Source organism: Scatophagus argus, chromosome 23 (assembly GCF_020382885.2).
Source record: "Scatophagus argus isolate fScaArg1 chromosome 23, fScaArg1.pri, whole genome shotgun sequence".
Lineage (NCBI taxonomy): Eukaryota > Metazoa > Chordata > Actinopteri > Scatophagidae > Scatophagus > Scatophagus argus.
In genome coordinates, this window is record NC_058515.1 from 2,310,101 (window position 1) to 2,328,216 (window position 18,116).

The 18,116-nt window shown below is 40.5% G+C and overlaps 1 protein-coding gene across 5 annotated transcripts in view; it reads right to left on the minus strand.

The window, feature by feature from the left end:
- Window positions 1–18,116, minus strand: part of pde5ab (phosphodiesterase 5A, cGMP-specific, b) — a 71,082-nt gene that overhangs the window by 32,855 nt on the left and 20,111 nt on the right. For 2 of the 5 annotated variants that reach the window (XM_046380374.1, XM_046380373.1), the window contains exons 1-7: window positions 17,072–17,304; window positions 13,695–14,220; window positions 12,733–12,906; window positions 8,873–8,962; window positions 8,320–8,391; window positions 6,888–6,977; window positions 6,655–6,792 (exon numbers count right to left, since the gene is read on the minus strand). In XM_046380374.1, the coding sequence (XP_046236330.1) occupies window positions 6,655–6,792; window positions 6,888–6,977; window positions 8,320–8,391; window positions 8,873–8,962; window positions 12,733–12,906; window positions 13,695–14,220; window positions 17,072–17,169 (1,188 nt within the window). In that variant the 5' untranslated portion in view covers window positions 17,170–17,304. Of the gene's footprint in view, window positions 1–6,654; window positions 6,793–6,887; window positions 6,978–8,319; window positions 8,392–8,872; window positions 8,963–12,732; window positions 12,907–13,694; window positions 14,221–16,793; window positions 16,843–17,071; window positions 17,305–18,116 lie in introns of those variants that run through there. The other 3 variants (XM_046380375.1, XM_046380376.1, XM_046380377.1) reach the window with 2 other exon arrangements.

An 18,116-nucleotide genomic window follows, 5' to 3' on the forward strand; every position in this document is an offset into this window, starting at 1 on the left:
CAAGAATGTCTTGTGTATATATTGCCTTATCGTTACACATTACCAGCCAAAACAACTTCCTTGTGTGCACTAACATACTTGGACAATAAACCTGATTCTGATTCTGAAACTCTTCTTTCAGCCACTCCTAATCTTTTTGCTATCTCACTGATGGGTTTATCTTGTTTTGTCTGTTTGTTTTTTTCAGCCTAATGATGGCCTGTTTCATTTGCATGGACATCTCTTTGAGACTCATGTTCAGGGTTCCAGTGAACAGCTACCACATGTAAATGTAACATTCAGAACCAACTTCAGACCTGTATTTGCTTGATTTGTCATGGACTAAGGAGGGGACAGGCAACACCTGGCCATGAAACTCCTTGTCAGCCATGTGTCCCATCATTTATGATCATTTATATATTTACTGAGAAAAATAGTGACGTATTCAGTACTTATTTTACCCGCTGTATATGTACCTAGCTGTATAATGTTTGCCATGTACATCACCTTAGTTTGTCTCATGGATAACTGAGGTTCTTCAAATTAATCCTGAGAGGAACACAAAGATCTGTATCAAATTTCAAGGCAGTCCATCCAATAGTTGATGAGACAACTTCTTATTAGAGGGATCATGACTTGACTTTTATGTTTTTGGAAGTACTTTAATCCATCTTGACAGTATTTTGAATACATCTGCTGTTGTGGAAGATTTATAACAGCTGCTTTCATAGTGTGGATAATGATTAAATCAAGAGTCTTCGTTTCAGTGGGTCTATTGTGGTTGTAACAAATACCAGGCAAAGTGAAACATGTGTTGTAACCTAATAAAAAGGACTTCAACAGCATTGCATTACCCATCCAATTAACCAAGGCCACAACACCAATACTGAATGGTGATGTTAAGCTTTTCCTTGTGTTTTTTTATCTACCCCTCTCTGTGTGTGTCTATTTGTTATAACTGAACCCTGCCTGGCCATTCCAGAACAGAATTGGGCGGTCTTTTATTTACTGACCATCTGCTCTCCAGCACCCCTGTTCAGCATTACTACAATGAGCTCCACCTTCACCCTGCTTCTTTTAAAAGACTGGCTCTACCATTACACCTTTGCCAGATTATACCATCAGCTCTGTGGTATCTATGGCAGGCCTTTTCAGGCTTTTTTATGCCTTGTGATGCCTAATTTTTGTCTATGTACACTTTGTGAAACCAATATTTAGAATAACTTTACATTCAGTACAGTCAGCCATCAGACCAGTGGAATGAATTTACACTTCAATCCCTGCAAATTCAGTTTGAAGTGTAGATAAACTTAGGTAAAGCGATCCTGTTATTGCTAATTCCAGAGAAATATAACCTCCTGCATGTTTGGATCTTTACTGAATAAAAAAATTGATGAGGACACAGTTAAACAAAAAGATTCCATCCACTAATGTTCAAATATTTTAAAAAAATAATAGCATGCCCAACCAACACTTACATGTCAGCTGCAAAATGGGCAATAATGTGCATTTTGTTTGTCAAATTCACATCTGGCATCAGCACTTACAATAACATACCATTGTTTAAAAGTATTTACAGCAACTTGACATGAGACCTGTCAGATGCATAATTTTTTGTTGAAAGCCTCATGGCTATGAGTAATAAATGTGTCGAAGTGTTAGACAAACTTTTGTTAAGAATGGCTTGTTATGTTTAAGCATGTACCATGCTGTGTGTGAGTGTGTGTGTGTGTGTGTGTGTGTGTGTGCGTATAGGACACATTTTCTCATGCAGACACATACACGCATCATACTTGAGGAAAGCACTACAGTCAGAGAAACAAAGGTTTTTCAAAGGTTCTTTGATTTTAGAGGTGGTTATGCGTACATTCAGTATAGCTTCATTGTGAAGTAATTGCTCTTCATATTTGAAATAATTGTTTAATAAGTGAAAATGAGAATAGTGAACACCTTGTGGTCCTTTAAGGTGCTTACCATAGCTACTTAATAGACAGTGCTAAATTGTATTGGATTGAATAATCCTTAGAAAAAGTATTGATAAATTATCTGCTGGACCTTCCTGGACCCTGGGCCATTAAAATAATATAATATATATTATAATATATATCTCACTTCTGTGATACTTTCACGCTATCGCCATTTGCTGCCACAGTGGTCTTCACCACCCAAACATTCTTCTTATGTGTGAAGTTTCCAGTACTGTTAACGTTAATAGTCTTGAATCCATTGTTTTTTTTAAGCATAGAAGCATCTTGTTAGTTGAACCTAGGAAAGTTTCTCAGGACTCCTTAAATATGTTTTGATACCACAGAAAAAGTAACAAAAAAGTTAATAAATAAATATCTTGATGGCTTTACAACACAGACAAAGTAATTATTGTTTAACTTTGTTAATGTTTCAATTTCTATTTGCACATGATGTAGTGGATGCCAGTTAGTTAGTTCAGTTGCATTACACAGGTATGCGCTATAACAAGCAGAGCGTTATTGAAGCACAGTGGCTTTACTTATAGATCACGACAGCTGGGGGCAGAAATGGTCAAACAATGCCAAGTCAAGTTCCTGTTTTCCGTTTTGAAAACCAAATGAAGCTGTATTATTGACCTTATCCAACATAGGCCAGAGGCAGCTAGACTGCACCGTGAGACATACTGTTAAATATACTTGGAACGCATACTGATAAAAACATATATATTTGCTGTGGTATTTCCACATTTCCTGTCTATGTGTATTATATCTCTTAAATATTTCCTCATGTTTGGAATGTTTGGATCAAAGTAATGGCTGATTACAAACTACAGATTAGAGTTGCTGTGCAGACAAAAGTTGATTTTAATCCTTGCACCAATCATGGCAGGATTAAAATTGACTCAACAGTATTTGTTGTGGGAATACTGTAACTACGCTCATCTATCAATCAACTGTCTCCCGATGCGTATGACAGTTATGCACAATGCATAAATAAAACTACATTGTGAATGTTGAGTGGCTACAATGCGTGGTAAAAGGGTTATTTTTATCCTGAATGCAGATGACAGCTGGCTACATTCACTGTATTGAGTCATGACAGTCCAATAAAATGTGCCATAAACACTACAGTTTTTGGCCAGATGGCTCAGCTCTAAGCTTATGTAAACTGACAAAAACAGACAGTGTCAGTGTTAAACAATGTGCAACAGAATCAGGTTTTACTTTTTGTAAGGAACAAGTAGAAGAGCCTTATATATCAGTGTGTGTTTAGGTTGGGACTACTCGACTTGAGAATGTCCACTTTGAAACATTCTCCATTTCATCCATCCATCCATTTTCTATACCGCTTATCCATCAGGGTCGCGGGGGAGCTGGAGCCTATCCCAGCTGACTACGGGCGAGAGGCGGGGTTCACCCTGGACTGGTCGCCAGTCAATCGCGGGGCCAACACACAAAGACAAACAACCACACACTCTCACGCTCACACCTAGGGGCAATTTAGAGTAGCCAATCAACCTAATGTGCATGTTTTTGGTATTGTGGGAGGAAGCCGGAGTACCCGGAGAAAACCCACACAGGCACAGGGAGAACATGCAAACTCCACATAGAAGGGCCCAGACCGGGATTCGAACCTGGAACCCTCTTGCTATGAGGCGACAGTGCTAACCACTGCACCACCTGGTCGCCCATGCTCCATTTCATCTTATATAAAATATCACTCAAAATTTGACCTGTAGATTCCCACGAGTGGCAGAATAGGCTTCAGAATTGAAACACAGAAAGACAAAGTTTAGCATAGGGACGCAGCAAACAAGAAAAAAGATATTCAGTGCAAAATATAATTTTCAAAGATATGTTTTTGAGGCAAGGAAGTGCAACTGGAAATTCACATTTTGACTGAAACGGTCAACTCTGAAGTACATCTCATTAAACAAACTACTGCAACTATTTAGAAAATGTAAGAATATAAATTCATCACCAGCCACATCACAAAATGTTCCACCCCTAAAACACCTAACTAACCTAACTAGCAGTTCAGATAGTGAGCAGCTATTCTCTCAATACTGTGATTCATTAGCAACAAACTGAACCTACACCAACAGTGAATCCCTATTATGATTAACTGATACAGGCAAACAAAGATTATCCATTGACAGTGAAGTTGGTGATATCCAAATTCCAAAAACTTTTAAAAAATTGACAGCAGACCAACAAAAAAAAAAAGAAAAACTTAACTTTTGCTTGAAAGGATTACCTTGTTTGCCTCAAGTTGCTCCAGTTCTGTTCCCTCATATCATTATCATTCATTCATTCCACTTTGCCTTCACTCTCCTAGTCGATGTATTTGTCACTTTTTCATTTTGTCTTGACATCTTACTTTCTTTCTAATCTGTGTAGCACACAGTGTATATTTGTTACAGTTCCAAGGAGCATTCAGTCCTTACACTCTATTTGTGCTGCTAAAAGCGAAAAGTCATAGCGACTGTATTAAACAGTAACCACCAGGGTTGTGTGAGTACTCTGCTGAAATCAGTAATGTACTCTTTACAGTTATATGTACCATCTGTGTAAAATGTGTCAATATTCATAGTTGTAATAAAGGAAAATCCTCATTGGGTAGCTAACTTTATTTTATTCATTCAAGTTTATGAAAGTTTGTTCTTACTGTTGTGATTAAAAACATTGATCTGAAGCTCAGCTCTGAGGATGTTCTCTAATTAGTTTTCTAATAAATAGCAAATATGGCAACTTCTGATCAACCCATATTAATTTCAGGCCTCCATCAACAAAATCCAGTCAGTGATGCTCAGTTCAGTAAACCACATCCAGTCTGACCACAGATATGGATACATATCATAATGAACGGAATTGTTCATTGTTTGTTATGCTCACAAAATTAATGTTGATTAGCTACAACTAAGTAATTTTGGGAAAGGTTGGATTTACAAAATTTGACCTTTTCAATCAAGTTACAACCAGTTTTAAGAGACCATTAGCCTCTGTCCTTTTATCAGCTGCTCCGACAACAAACTCATTCTGAGAGGCTTGTTAACACAGAACTGACCAGTGACTGCTAAAGTGTCATGTCCAAGAAATGTTGTTAATTTATCAGTTTTGCCTTGTGTCTATGTCTTGTGATTACTCCTGTTTTATTTTGTCACTACTTCCTGTTTGTGTCTATTGTCGTCAGCCTTGCTTTTTCCCCTTTGTCTGTTTTCCCTCCTTTGGGATTACCTGTCTCCGCCCTGATTGTTTCCACCTGTGCCCTTACCTTGTGTGTATATATAGTCCTCGTCTCCTGTGCCAGTTTGTCTTGTCCCTTGTGTCAGACAACCAGCGTCATCTCCATGCCATTGCCATTATCACACCTTGTTATTTTGTTACTTTGCTCTAGTGACTTTCTCTTTTCTTTGCCAAGATTCAGCCTAGAGAGTTTTTGTTTCTTAATTTAGCGTAGGTATTTTCCTCTTTGAAGAATGATTTTCAGTTTTGCACTTTTGTGAATAGAAACTTTATTTTGAGACTTTGAGAGTTGTGTACTTGGGTTCTAGTCCATAGTTCAGTCCTGACATAAATATCTATATTAGACTGATGGTTAACTACCACCCAAGTTATCTCTTGCAAGTTTGCTATGTGTCCTGTTTGCTGGCTAAACTTCCACTTTTACAATTACATCATGTGTTCCCAGTTTTAATTAAACTATGCATTTCTTCTGATAACAAGACAAGGAATCATGGAGTTTTATTTAAATCTTAAGCTTGTGAGTAACTCCTAATGCATCTAGCTATTTTCATGGAAGTCTGAGTCATAACAAATTTAGAGTAGTGCTTTTGAGAACAAACATTCATACACATTCACACAGACTACCTGACTACCAGTCACCACTCAGAGAGAATAACTCAATCACCTCTGCTGCCCCCGTCAGTTCCTGCATTCTGCCACTGAAGCTGTGGCATCCCTTGAGAGTAACATATAAATCAGACATCTATGTTTTCCATATAACACTCTCAATAACCAAACTATGTGATTTTTTTTTTTTCCCCACAAAATTCCCTATGAACTGTACAGTTACATATCTGTCCCATCCATCCATTTTCTATGCTGCTTATTCATCCCATTCCAGAAGAAAATAGAAAACTTTTTACATACAAAGATGTTTAATGAAGACATAATGGGTAAATGCTGAAATCTGCAAAACTGAGTTATTTAAACCAGAAAGATTTGATGAGTTAATGTAATCAGCCAATCGATATTAAGCACTGAAACTGTTTTACCTGTGAAGATTTGATGAATCATGAATGTGATCATGTGACCAAATGTTTGCACAGTCACTGGTAAATCCAGCACATGAACTGGAACCATGAAGAAACAGCTGTGAGTTGTCAGTAATAGAAGCCACAAACTCACTCCACTGTAAGTGGTGTGAATGTGTTCAACATAGGCTGTTGGATCCATTTAAAAACTGGGTGTTAAATACAGTAAATATATTTGGAATTATTATAATTTTGTGAACTGTTTGCAGGTTAACCATCAGGTCTGGAAGTGAAGTTCAGATAGCATAGAACCCCTTCAGAGGGCGTTCTAAAGCAGTTTTCTGGTGCAAACTTGTACAACATGAGCTCCTTGAGTGGAGCATAGAACATATGTCCTGAAATTAACTAAGCGTAACTTGAAAAGAATTGCATGTGTGTGTTTGTGTGCTTACCATGGAGTCCTCATCAGCGATGAAGACAGTACAAGCCTGGGCCTGCATAAAGGACAGGATGGTTCCTGCGATCTTCCTTAGTAAAACCTCCAAACACTGCTGCTCCTCAAAAATGAGACTGGCTAGGTCCAACAGCACCTACACCCACACACACAAACACACAGAAGAATACATCTTGTTCAGAGTTCTGTCTATGAGTACACACACCTTCAGAAGCACACACAGACACCCACCTGATTGCGTCTGTTTTCCAGCTGTGATGTCTCGTAGAGCTGAGCATTGTGCAGGACGATGCCCGAAAAGGCCAGATAGGCTGAGAAGTCCTGTTGGAAAGGAACAGAACGTCATCTGAGCACCAGGTACAAAGAAGAAAAAGGAAGCAATTACAGGAAACAAGACTGGGCTGTTGCATGGAAAAAAAAGATAAATCAGTGAAGAAAGAGCAGAAGGAGAAGATGATAGATGATACGAGGAAGGATGCAGACAGGTGGAAAAAGGTGGACTGAGGAAAAGGGTTTATCAGTTTATATAAACACCGTAGTCAAGACCAACCTTGTCAATGACAATTTTTTTCAGGTTCTGAATTTGGACAAAATGTGATTCTTTTTAAGTGAAGTAGTACAGCTGGGAGAGGTTTACGTTTCGATTTCTGTTGAGGATAAATTAGATAGCCAATGTGTGATCAAATTGCCATTGTTTACACAAAAAGCACAAAAATGACAGCTTCCAACATAAACCACCGTGTTCTGATCAGAAATGTTGCAGACACTAACAAAAAAGTTTTTTTTTTAAAAAAAAAAGCATTTTGGAACATAAAACAGCAAACTACTCAGTCCAGTACAGCACATAATGGGATGTGCAGGCTATCACCAGAGCTCCAACTTACATCAAAATTGGTGTTAAAAAAAAAAAAAAAAGTGCACACTGTCTTAAGTGTTTTCTGATAAGTTTGTTTTGAAGTAATTACTTGACGCTATTAAAAATAGGGGGTGAAACGTCATGAGTGACAGCTGAGCACTGCTTGTGACTGAACAAGATTGGTGTATGGACAGCAACTCAGTCCTGCACTTCCACCTGATCACTACTGCACAGGCTCAGTGTGTGTCTTTGGCAGTGCTTGTGTCCTGGATATTTTAGCTTTATTTTTGTACAGTGGGAGGAAGTGAAGATGCTATGTCCATTTTTATATATGTCAAGACACAGAGAGACACAGCTGAGTGAGGCACAATTAAAACACCAGCCTGTACAAAGAGGCATGGAGTCCAGCTGCATAGATTAAAATGAGTGCAAATCTGTTGTAAACAAACATGATCTCACAATCCAAATCATATTCATAACATTAGCCACTCTCAGATCGGGCAGAGTAAAGATTTGGTGAGCAGACAAATGGAGAACGGAGTTAGATTTCTTGAAAAGAAATCAAACTGATTTGTATTTAACATTCATTAATTAAAGTCAAATTAAAGTTCATTACTCGTGCTGATAAACGAGGCCAAGCATGTCACTTCACCACAAACATCTCTAAATGCACAGTAAAGTACTTGGTTCTCATGGTAAGCTATTTAAGTGTGGGGAAAACCAATTGCAGATCATCCATTCAATAGACAATCTATGATCTGATCACTCACTCAACACAAGCCTCGAGAGTCAGTCAGTCTTACTAACCTTTTCATCCTGGTCAGTGAAGGCACCATCCTCCCCACATTTTTTATTGATAGCCTGAGCCACTCCGACTACCTGTGATGGATGGGACAGAGAAAACACAGAAAGGTTGTTGAAAAGAAGTACTTGTTCCTGTACATAAGTCAAACAAAAAGAGCGTAACTTGCAGAAAATACACTCCGTAAGTCAAGGTGTGCCAGCTTCTATGGACTTCACATTGGAAAATAGAGTTGAAGATAAAAACATTATATATATTATAATACACTTCCTGCACAACATAATTTATAAGTCAAAAGTTGTCTGGTCAAGCCGACCAGAAATCCTGCCAACATAAAACATGGCTGTCAATAAGGCCTGTGTTTCTGACGCTGTTTGGAAGACGCAATAAATGCATGAAATTGACTCAGCTTGACTTAAAATGTTCATATGTAATTAATATTTTTTTACTTTACTAGATTTTACTAATTAATTTTAATATATGTTACTCATATAAAAGTGCATTTCTGCATTACTGTACTGTACATAGTATGTAGTATCCAGTGGTGTATTGTCTCACCTCATCTCTGTGGTTCTTGATTGGAAGGCAAAGGATACTCTGGGTTTTGTAACCTGTGATCAAGTCCACCTCGGCATTGAACCTGGGGTCCTAAGGAGGGAAAACACACACAGTATTAAACCCCGTAAAATGCAGGCAGCGCCCAGGTGGAGCTGTTGTCACGGGAGTAGTTAAGAAGAAGAAGAATCAGCTTTATTGACAGTATATATATTTTTGCATACACACACTGAATTTGTCTTCTGCATTTGACCCATCCTTAGTTGAACACACACATGCAACACCCGGCAAATTACATGCAATGAAACACACACAGGAGCAGTGGGCAGCATCAAGCGCCCGGGGAGCCTATTGGGCGGGGGGTTAAAGGCCTTGCTCAAGGGCATATCAGCCAGCTAATGGAGGGGGGGGGGGGGGCATTTTTTCGCATTAATCACTCCACCACACCCAAATTTTTCCCCGTCTGGTGGGGGAATCGAACCGGTGACCCTCCGATCACAAGTCGCTTCTCCAACCTCTAGGCCACGACTGCCCCCAAAAAATGAGGAACGTTTCACGAATTTGCGTGTCATCCCAGTTGCACCCCACGTTGTTTCCTTTTCACTGCTGCTGCATTTTATCTGTGTTTACATGTTAGCAACTGTTCAAAGTAATCCTCTCAGCATCCTAAAGGTTAGTTTGACACTAGCGAGTGTTGTAAGAGTATTTAGGATGAGTATATCGAATTTTAGAAACTTTAAAATTGCACCACGCTGAATTTTGTTCAGGTTAATGCTGTGGATTTAATTTACCTGGATCTGGTCTTGCAGGCAAATCGTTATAATTTGGGTTTATCTACTCTTATCTACAGGGTTATGTTTGGACTCATACCTTTGTAAGTGAATAGGAGAATTTTGTGTGCGAAATGTCAGTTGTAGAGTTGCATTGAGCGGAAGTCTTGTCCGAATGAAGTGCTGAGTCGAGTATTATTACATATGAGAATCGCTTGTTAGTAATAAAATAATGCTGCAATATAATTGCTGTAAAACTAACTTTATGTATAAGTGATAGTATGTGCTGAAATGTTATTAGAAGAGGAGGTATTGTGAATGTGGATGTGATAACGCTATGGGAGGAAATATGGAGTAAATAGATTTGTTATGCACTAGATCATCTTTATGGACTGAAGCTCAAGGTAATACTGTTGAATTTGAGTATTTTCTAAACTAGAGGCGCAATCTGGACGAAAAACTGAACCCGCCTCGTCTTCGCCGCTGCTGCGTTTCAACAACGCGGCCGACTGTGGAGGCCCTTCCTGATCACAAAGGTCTGTACTCCCTTTAGGATCTGGAGTACAGTGAACTACGCAGCACAGTGGTGCACTGCTTAGGGCTGCTGCTTCATAGCAGGAAGGTACAGGGTTCAAACACACTGGCCAGCTGGGGCCTGACAGTTTGCTGTTTGCTTGTTCTCCCACTGTCTTCGTGTGTTTCCTCTGGGTGTTCCAGCTTCCTCCCTCAGCCCAAACACATGCAGAATGTTCTCACTCAAATGATAGATCACCCCATGACCCACCCAAAAATATGTGGTTACAGATAATGAATGGATGGTCAACTCATCCTAAAAGCCTTTCTGTTGTTAAAACTAGAACTAAATAACTGATTTTCATTATTTGAAATTGCTTTAAATTAATTGAAAACGGAAGTAATTCACTTCTATAGAGTGCTAAGTTAAATGTCCTATCAAAACTCCAACCAAATCCACTGGCCTGTTTTCACTGTGCATCACTCTAATAGAAACCACAACAGCCTTTCATTAAAGAAAATCTCACTCTAGAGAGCAAGAAAACCATCTGCCTACAATGTTTACATGCAGTTATCTTTAAATATGCAAGAAATATGTGGTGGGATCAACTGAAATCAAAACTCTACTCTAGATAGGTCCTGCAGGTTTTGTTTTTCCCCAAAGATTTCATTTTGAATGCAGTACTGTACAGACATTGATAAAGACGTCACCCCCAAGGACTGAACTAATGTTAACAGGCAGATGGGGGGGTTTGTTTCTCAGTGCTGAAATCAGCGTAATCCTGAGCTCACTAATGGGAAAGTAAAGATCCAATCTGAGAGCTGGGGAGTCCCTCAGATGATGCAGATGGACTTCCTGAAAGCAGTATCACATTTTGCAGTACACACACACACAGAGTTTTGTTTCACTTCTGTCAACATTACATAAACCTCACATTAATTTGCTGGAGGCTTAACCACCACCTAACCATCATAATAAACATTACTTACCTACTTACCTTTCCTAACCCTTACTGCAAATCTTCACCCTTTTATTATTTGTCATTTTCTTGCCTGGGCCCCTCTCACACATCTCTCTGCCCCCCCCGTGACATCATCATCATCATCATCATCATCTCTCTGTCTCCCCCCCCCAGTGACATCATCATCATCATCATCTCTCTGTCTTCCCCCCCAGTGACATCATCATCATCATCAACATCATCATCTTGAGGTTGGCAGGAAACCAGAGTCAGGTACACAGCAAGAAATATCTCCCTCCCTCTCTCTCTGATATCACATGCACACACACACACACCCACAGGCGTAAAACAACTAATGTCAGGCTGTTTTATGGCCTGTGAAGTATGAAGACAGTCAAGTTTCATAAACAGTCTTAAATGTTCGGGTAAGAAGCACATGGATCAGGAGCACAGGGCATGATATCCAACGTCACAACATCTGTACAGTCAGCACAGCTTCAAGGTGGACACCTAAAATTAGTGTCACCGACTCTTGATCTGACCAAATGTCAAATATGGTTACAGTCTGCCTTTGTGTTCCTTTGTTATAGTGTTGAATAATGGACAGAAAACATTATGATGTCACAGTAAAGCGACCTTTGACCTTTTGGACATAAAATATCATCACTTCATCATTTTATTGTGTTAGATATTTATGTGAAATTTGGTCACAATGTGTGCAAATTCTAGAGTTACGGCTAAAAAAATGTTTAATTATTATAAAAAGGTATGAACTGACAGTGACCAGTGATCACCAAATTCTAATCGGTTCATCTTTGCCATTTTTGCCAAAGTTGGAGAAATTCCTCCAAGGTGTTCTTGAGGTACTCCGCAGAGATATTGCTACATTCCCGTTCCTTCCATCTCATCTTTACAAATACGCTTTCACTGTCAGAGGATCAGATTTAATCCCGAGTTAACTCGAGAACGCTGAAAAATAAGATGAAGACCGTACAGATCAGATTTGAGCAGCTGGAGAGGTTAAAGGTCGGTGGGCTCAATGTGCAGAGGTCACTCAGCTGAAATTCTATCTGTAGTTACAAAACTGGAAGGAAAGGTTAAGAAGGTTAATAAAACAGAAGGTTAATAATTCAATCTTTTGGGAAACGCTTGTTTTGCTTCCTTTCAGAGAGTGAGATGAGAAGATCAACAACAAATCTGTGTGTTAAGAGCCAAAGTCAGGACGTGATTGGCCTAACTTAACGACTATAAGCTTGTTTGACCGTGTCACGAGTTCAAACACCACAGAAGCTCCACTAACTGTCATGTTCATTCCTATTTGTTCATGAAGTAGACATAAACAGAAATGTAAAACTGATCATTTGTGGAGTTTTTGGAGAGACTTGGGAATGTGTGTGTATTTGTGATGAAGATGAACCCTCAAGAGGAGCACTCTAACCTACTTGTCCTTCTTTGTTCTTCCTATTCCCCTCTAGTCTGTGTGCTGTCAGCAAGAACCATCAAATGGACCCAAAGCTAAACACAAGCCTTGTTTGAGCTCACCAAAAAAAAACAAACGCACAGACAGCAAACCACCTCATTACAGGCTTCACTGACCCCCGCAGTGTGAAATCCTCACCTCGTAGGCGTTCTTGATATTGAGCGGCTGCCCAGTGGCAGCTACATGTCCCACAATGCCTTTGTTCCACTCCAGACGTATGCAGCTACTGGAGGACTCTTCCAGTGTGGTTCCCTCTGCTACATCGAACAGGCGACTGACCAGGAACTTCCTGTTGGAGCTGTCCTCGCCCACCTGGGACCATACACACACACACACACACACACACACAGGACATGGTGACATGATTGATTGAAAACAGGAAAACAGATGGCCAAAGGAGAGAAAATGTGATATGATATGATATGATGATAAATCATCACTCAAGTGATCACTCATGTGATGATTTAGCTTTTAACCAAAAACTGAATTAATGTGGCTTTGAGGGAAAAATATAAAAAATTGCTTGATTTAATCAGTTCTGCGTTTAATATATTACATTTATATTTATATTTATTATATATTACATTCTGGGTTAACTTTACAAGTAATCAATTACTTGCCCCTTCCTGAGTAATTCATTTAGCCATTTTTATAGGCTTGTCAAATTATTTCATATTATTATTAAGACTAGTGTTATTGGATAAATTACCAGTAATTAGATTATCTATACAGATGGGTGCAAACAACTCAAATGGCTCTTTCTGAGTGCTTATATGCTTTTCCATTAAGAATCAAAGCAGAGCCTGCAAGGTAGCTGTTAAGAGCTCACTACATATAAGATAAGCTACACAGAGGCAGACGACTCAAGAAAGACTGACGCTAACATGATACATTTATGCTTTGGTCGAACAATTTTTATAGACTCCCAATAAGTGGAGCTTTTAGGAGAGCATTCTGGTTGTTAGAGTAAGTATCAAAACATGTTTCCCCAACTTCCATATACACTGCAGAGTCCTCTGTCTCACTTCTCTTGCACTGACTATTCAGTGTTCAACCAGTTAGAATTTTCAGGTTTGACCCACAGCTCTTTCCACTCCTACCAGGAATAGTGAGTAGCGGTCTGCAGCGATCAGTTCGTTGATATGGAGGAAGATCTTGTGGCAGAGTGCTGTCACATCCAGATGACTCGACACCTCCTTCACCAGCTCCAGCAGCCTGGCGCAGCGGTCACCCCCACCGCCGCTACCTGCCCCACTGCATCCACCTCCGTTACCTCCCCCGCCCTCACCCATCACTGAGCCCCGGAGAGAGACAGTCTCACGGTCAGCGTCGCTCAGAAATGTCAAAGAGCCCTCAGAGTCTTTAACTACAATGGGTCTGAGCGGGCGGTCAAACTCTGATGCTGAGATTTTGCGAGTCGGGGTGCTCGGGGCTGGGCTGGAGACCGTGGCCGGGGAGGCGCAGCGGCTGTCCAGGAGGCTGACGGCGGGTGGGAGGATGGCGGAGACAGAAGGGGGAGCGGGGTCTGTGGACGACTGGTGGACCCGCTGCTGTGGAGAACTTTCTTTGGAAGCAGATGGCTGGATGGAGTGGACACGCTCAGCGAACCAGGCATTCACCATCTCCCTGTTGAATTGAAGGAGAAACTGTAAGAGGTGCTTAGCCATTAAGTAACAGAAGATACTGTATCTGCAGCTGTAACAGTTACAAACATACTGTAGATTGTCAGTCTAAAGTCTAAGTCCAAAGAATGATAACACATTACATGTGCCTGAAACACATTACATGTAGTCCATGACTGACATTACTGTTGAACAGTATACCTCTTACATAATCCTTTAATTCCGGATAGTCAGAGGAGAGCATATATTGAACAAATGAGTGAAAACACAAGAAAACATACTGTTTGTTATTGGAGTCATTAATCAATCCCCAAAATCCTAAAAGACCACAAAACTCCCACCTGTTCTTTTAACAAAATAAAACAGACAATTGGGAAAAATCAAAAAATTAAATCAAATCTAGCAACAAACAATACAGTCCCATACAATTCACACACGGCCCAAGCATTCCCACTACAAGGTCAATGCATGGTGCGACATGTAAAAGGACATGTAACAGTTACATTACCTGGACACCCCGTCTGTGCATAGATCTTGTTAGTACCCAACCGAAACAAACCAAAGGTGGTGCATCTCAACACCTCTTATGGCTAATGTACAATTTCAATAACAAAAAAAAAAGAAAATTTTTGTTATCCATCCATCCATTTTCTATACCGCTTATCCGTCAGGGTCGCGGTGGAGCTGGAGCCTATCCCAGCTGACTACGGGCGAGAGGCGGGTTCACCCTGGACTGGTCGCCAGTCAATCACAGGGCAAGTTTTTGTTATTTTCAATGCAATTGTAGTTTTGAAACTAATTTCACTGAAGTCAGAATTAGGTTTTAATGCAAGTCTGTGTGATTTGTCTTCCTCACATTCTCTGAAGTAAGTTGCTTTGAAACCGCACGAATATACTGTATGTTTTAATATTAACAATGAATTGAATGTGAAGGTGTCGCTCATAGTGTCAAAACCTCGCCAACCCACAGAGGATTATCACACAGCTCTGCGGTTCACTTTAGCAATACAGAGCCTTTAGCCTCTTTTAGCTCATTGTTTCCGTTCAGTCTCACGACTCTCGTCGGCCTTTTGGAATGATAACTTCATTCCTGGAAAATTCTAAAAGGAAAAACAAAATCATTTTTTGGAGATAAAGTATGAATGATCATGGTAATAAAAGCCAAAGCAGGCACGGTGGATATTAGATTTTCATTTTGTCTGTGTGTGCTGAAACTCCTTGGTGTGTCTAATGGGGATATTTGCTGGAACAAATCTAATGTGAGTGTGTGTTTGTGTGTGTGTGTGTCAGACAGAATGTAGGTTTCTGTGTGAAGAGTAAATTGGATGTGATTACTGAGATGCTCTCTAGTCAGCCAACACATTGTCTTATCAGCTCCTATAACACACACACACACACACACACACACACACACACACACACACATTTCCAAACATGCTCTTCTCTGCTTCAGCTCTACTTGTCAAAGTGAAGACCGCACGGCTTAGCTTGGCATTTTCAGGCTCTGTTCACCTAAGTGGAAGGCCATAGATGGTAACAGGCACTGGCCATGAAATTAACCACAGTATCTTGTGCTTGGAGTCAGGCAAATCAAACTTGGAGAGCCACAGAGAATGGGCTGTCTCTCACCGAGATGCCCGCCTCCCAACAGAGCTGGCCCTAATGTATCCAGTGGAGCTGTGGCAGAATCAATACCTTTCTAAGAAATGCCTCTCAACCAGAACGGCACAATTCTGCAATCCTCTTGCACTGAGCCAATTAACTTTTGCAGTGCAGGAAAACCGGCAGGAGAGGAATGCTCTGACAATGAAATATATTCTGAGAAAGTGACGGGCTTGAGATAGTATGTGCTGTATTTACTGGATGACAAGAAGTTGCCATGGTGGTTTAAGTGGATAAATGGGTCTGTGAAGTGGTTTGTCAGTACAACAAACACAACCCTGGAGTGTCCTGATTAAATGTTTCCAGGCTGATGAAAAGCCCAGGTATGTGCACAGCAAAACACACACCAAAAAAAAAAAAAAGCAACACACACACAGACATATATATATCCCCTGCAACTCCCTGTGACTGATTTGGAATCTGTGTTTGCCTAAGAAATTAAATGGGTAATTTGCTCCTAGGCACGCTCTTTGAGGTCTAAAGCGAAGAGGTAGCAGAAACAAGTAATTTCATTTATGACACAGGCGCCTTTATCCATTATCACTATGGACCTATTCAAACAGTAAGGGCTGAGAATTAAACAGAATCATTGGCAGCAGTAAAGGTTAATGATTGAAGGGCCCTGTGCAACTCTCAGAGCTGTTGGCTGGCTGCGAAGCGGACGGTGAAATGAAATAAGAGGTGAGCTGTGACAGGAACTGGCTTGCAAGAGAGACGCTGTGCGTGCGTTACGGCAGCTTTGCAGGTAGACTGTCTGAACGGGACGGGATGGACCTGCAGTGTTCTGCTGGTGAGGACTCTTTACGGTCACATATGATCAGTGCAGACTTACGTCGCCAGAAGTAAGTTGACAGAAGTTCATACAAACAGTCTATACTAACAAGGGGAAATAAACGATAAATGGACTGTACTTACACAGCGCTTTTCTAGTCGTACTGACCACCCAAAGCGCTTTAAACTGTTCCTGATTGGCTGTGGGGCTGCACACACACACACACACACACACACACACACACACACACACACACACACACATACACAAACTGAGTTTATGTGCAGAGATTCCCTCTGGAAACTACACTCACATCCACCAGGCTGCAGTAAACAAAGTAAATCAGGTTTAACGTCCACACTGAGTGGCAGCCCCCCTCTCTCTCCCTCTCTCTCTCCCTCTCTCTCTCTCTCTCTTTTACCTTGACGCCTTCCTGATAAAGTAGGAGCGGGTGAACTCCAAGTGGTCGTCCAGCCACGCTTCCATCCTCTCGCTGTCGGGGGAACAGCAGTCCTCCATGGCGCAAAATGCGACAACAGTCTCCTACTGTGAACTCCGGTTACCGCCTACATTTATACCCCGAAGACCGAATAATGTAGTAGGGAGACGGAAAGGGAGGGAGACAGAGCCGCTCAAAGAGAGAGCTGCCGGCCGGGACGGTGCGTGCCGATCATAAAGCGGTGACTGTGCGCTTCCTAGTTGATGAAGCGACTATTGGAGGGATTGGAGAGAGAGAGGGAGAGAGAGAGAGAGAGAGAGAGAGAGAGAGAGAGAGAGAGAGAGAGAGAGAGAGAGCAGTAACAGGCTACAGTTACTGGCTCCCTCGCTCTTATAATAAAAAACGCTACAGGACAATATGATGTGATTTAAATACACTATAGGAACCTGTAGACACACTGTAAACTAACGTCATGTGGTACAGCCCATAAGTATTGATGATATTTGAAAAAATATGTTAGGAATAAATGATGATGATATTTGGGGAATATATTGATTAATCCAAAATTCCTAGTGGGTGATTTGTGTTTCTAAAACAATTTAGTCTTGCGAAAGAATAGAATAGAAAACAGTGGAGAAATGGATAAATGCATTTATGACAGCAAACATTTAAGGGCCCCTACTATTTTCATAAAGTTGGTGGACTCGCAATAGATATATTTTTAAAAAAAATGGGAAAGAAATGATAAAACGAGATAACCTGATTTTCAGGATACGACAAGTTCCAAAAAAAATCCTACATCTTACGGGATCCTACATTTCCCATAATGCAAATTGACTGCGTATTTGTCACAGTCCTCCTCAGTAAATACAGGTGTCTTTCAAACTGCACTTCATGAGGCTGTAACGTAGGCTTTGTGTTGAAAAAGTCACAGTCTCCAACATCATCCTCTATTCAAACTTGAGAAATGCTCCTCCAAAGCCAAAGGACATATGAGTATTGAGAAGTAGTGTTAATTTTATTAATG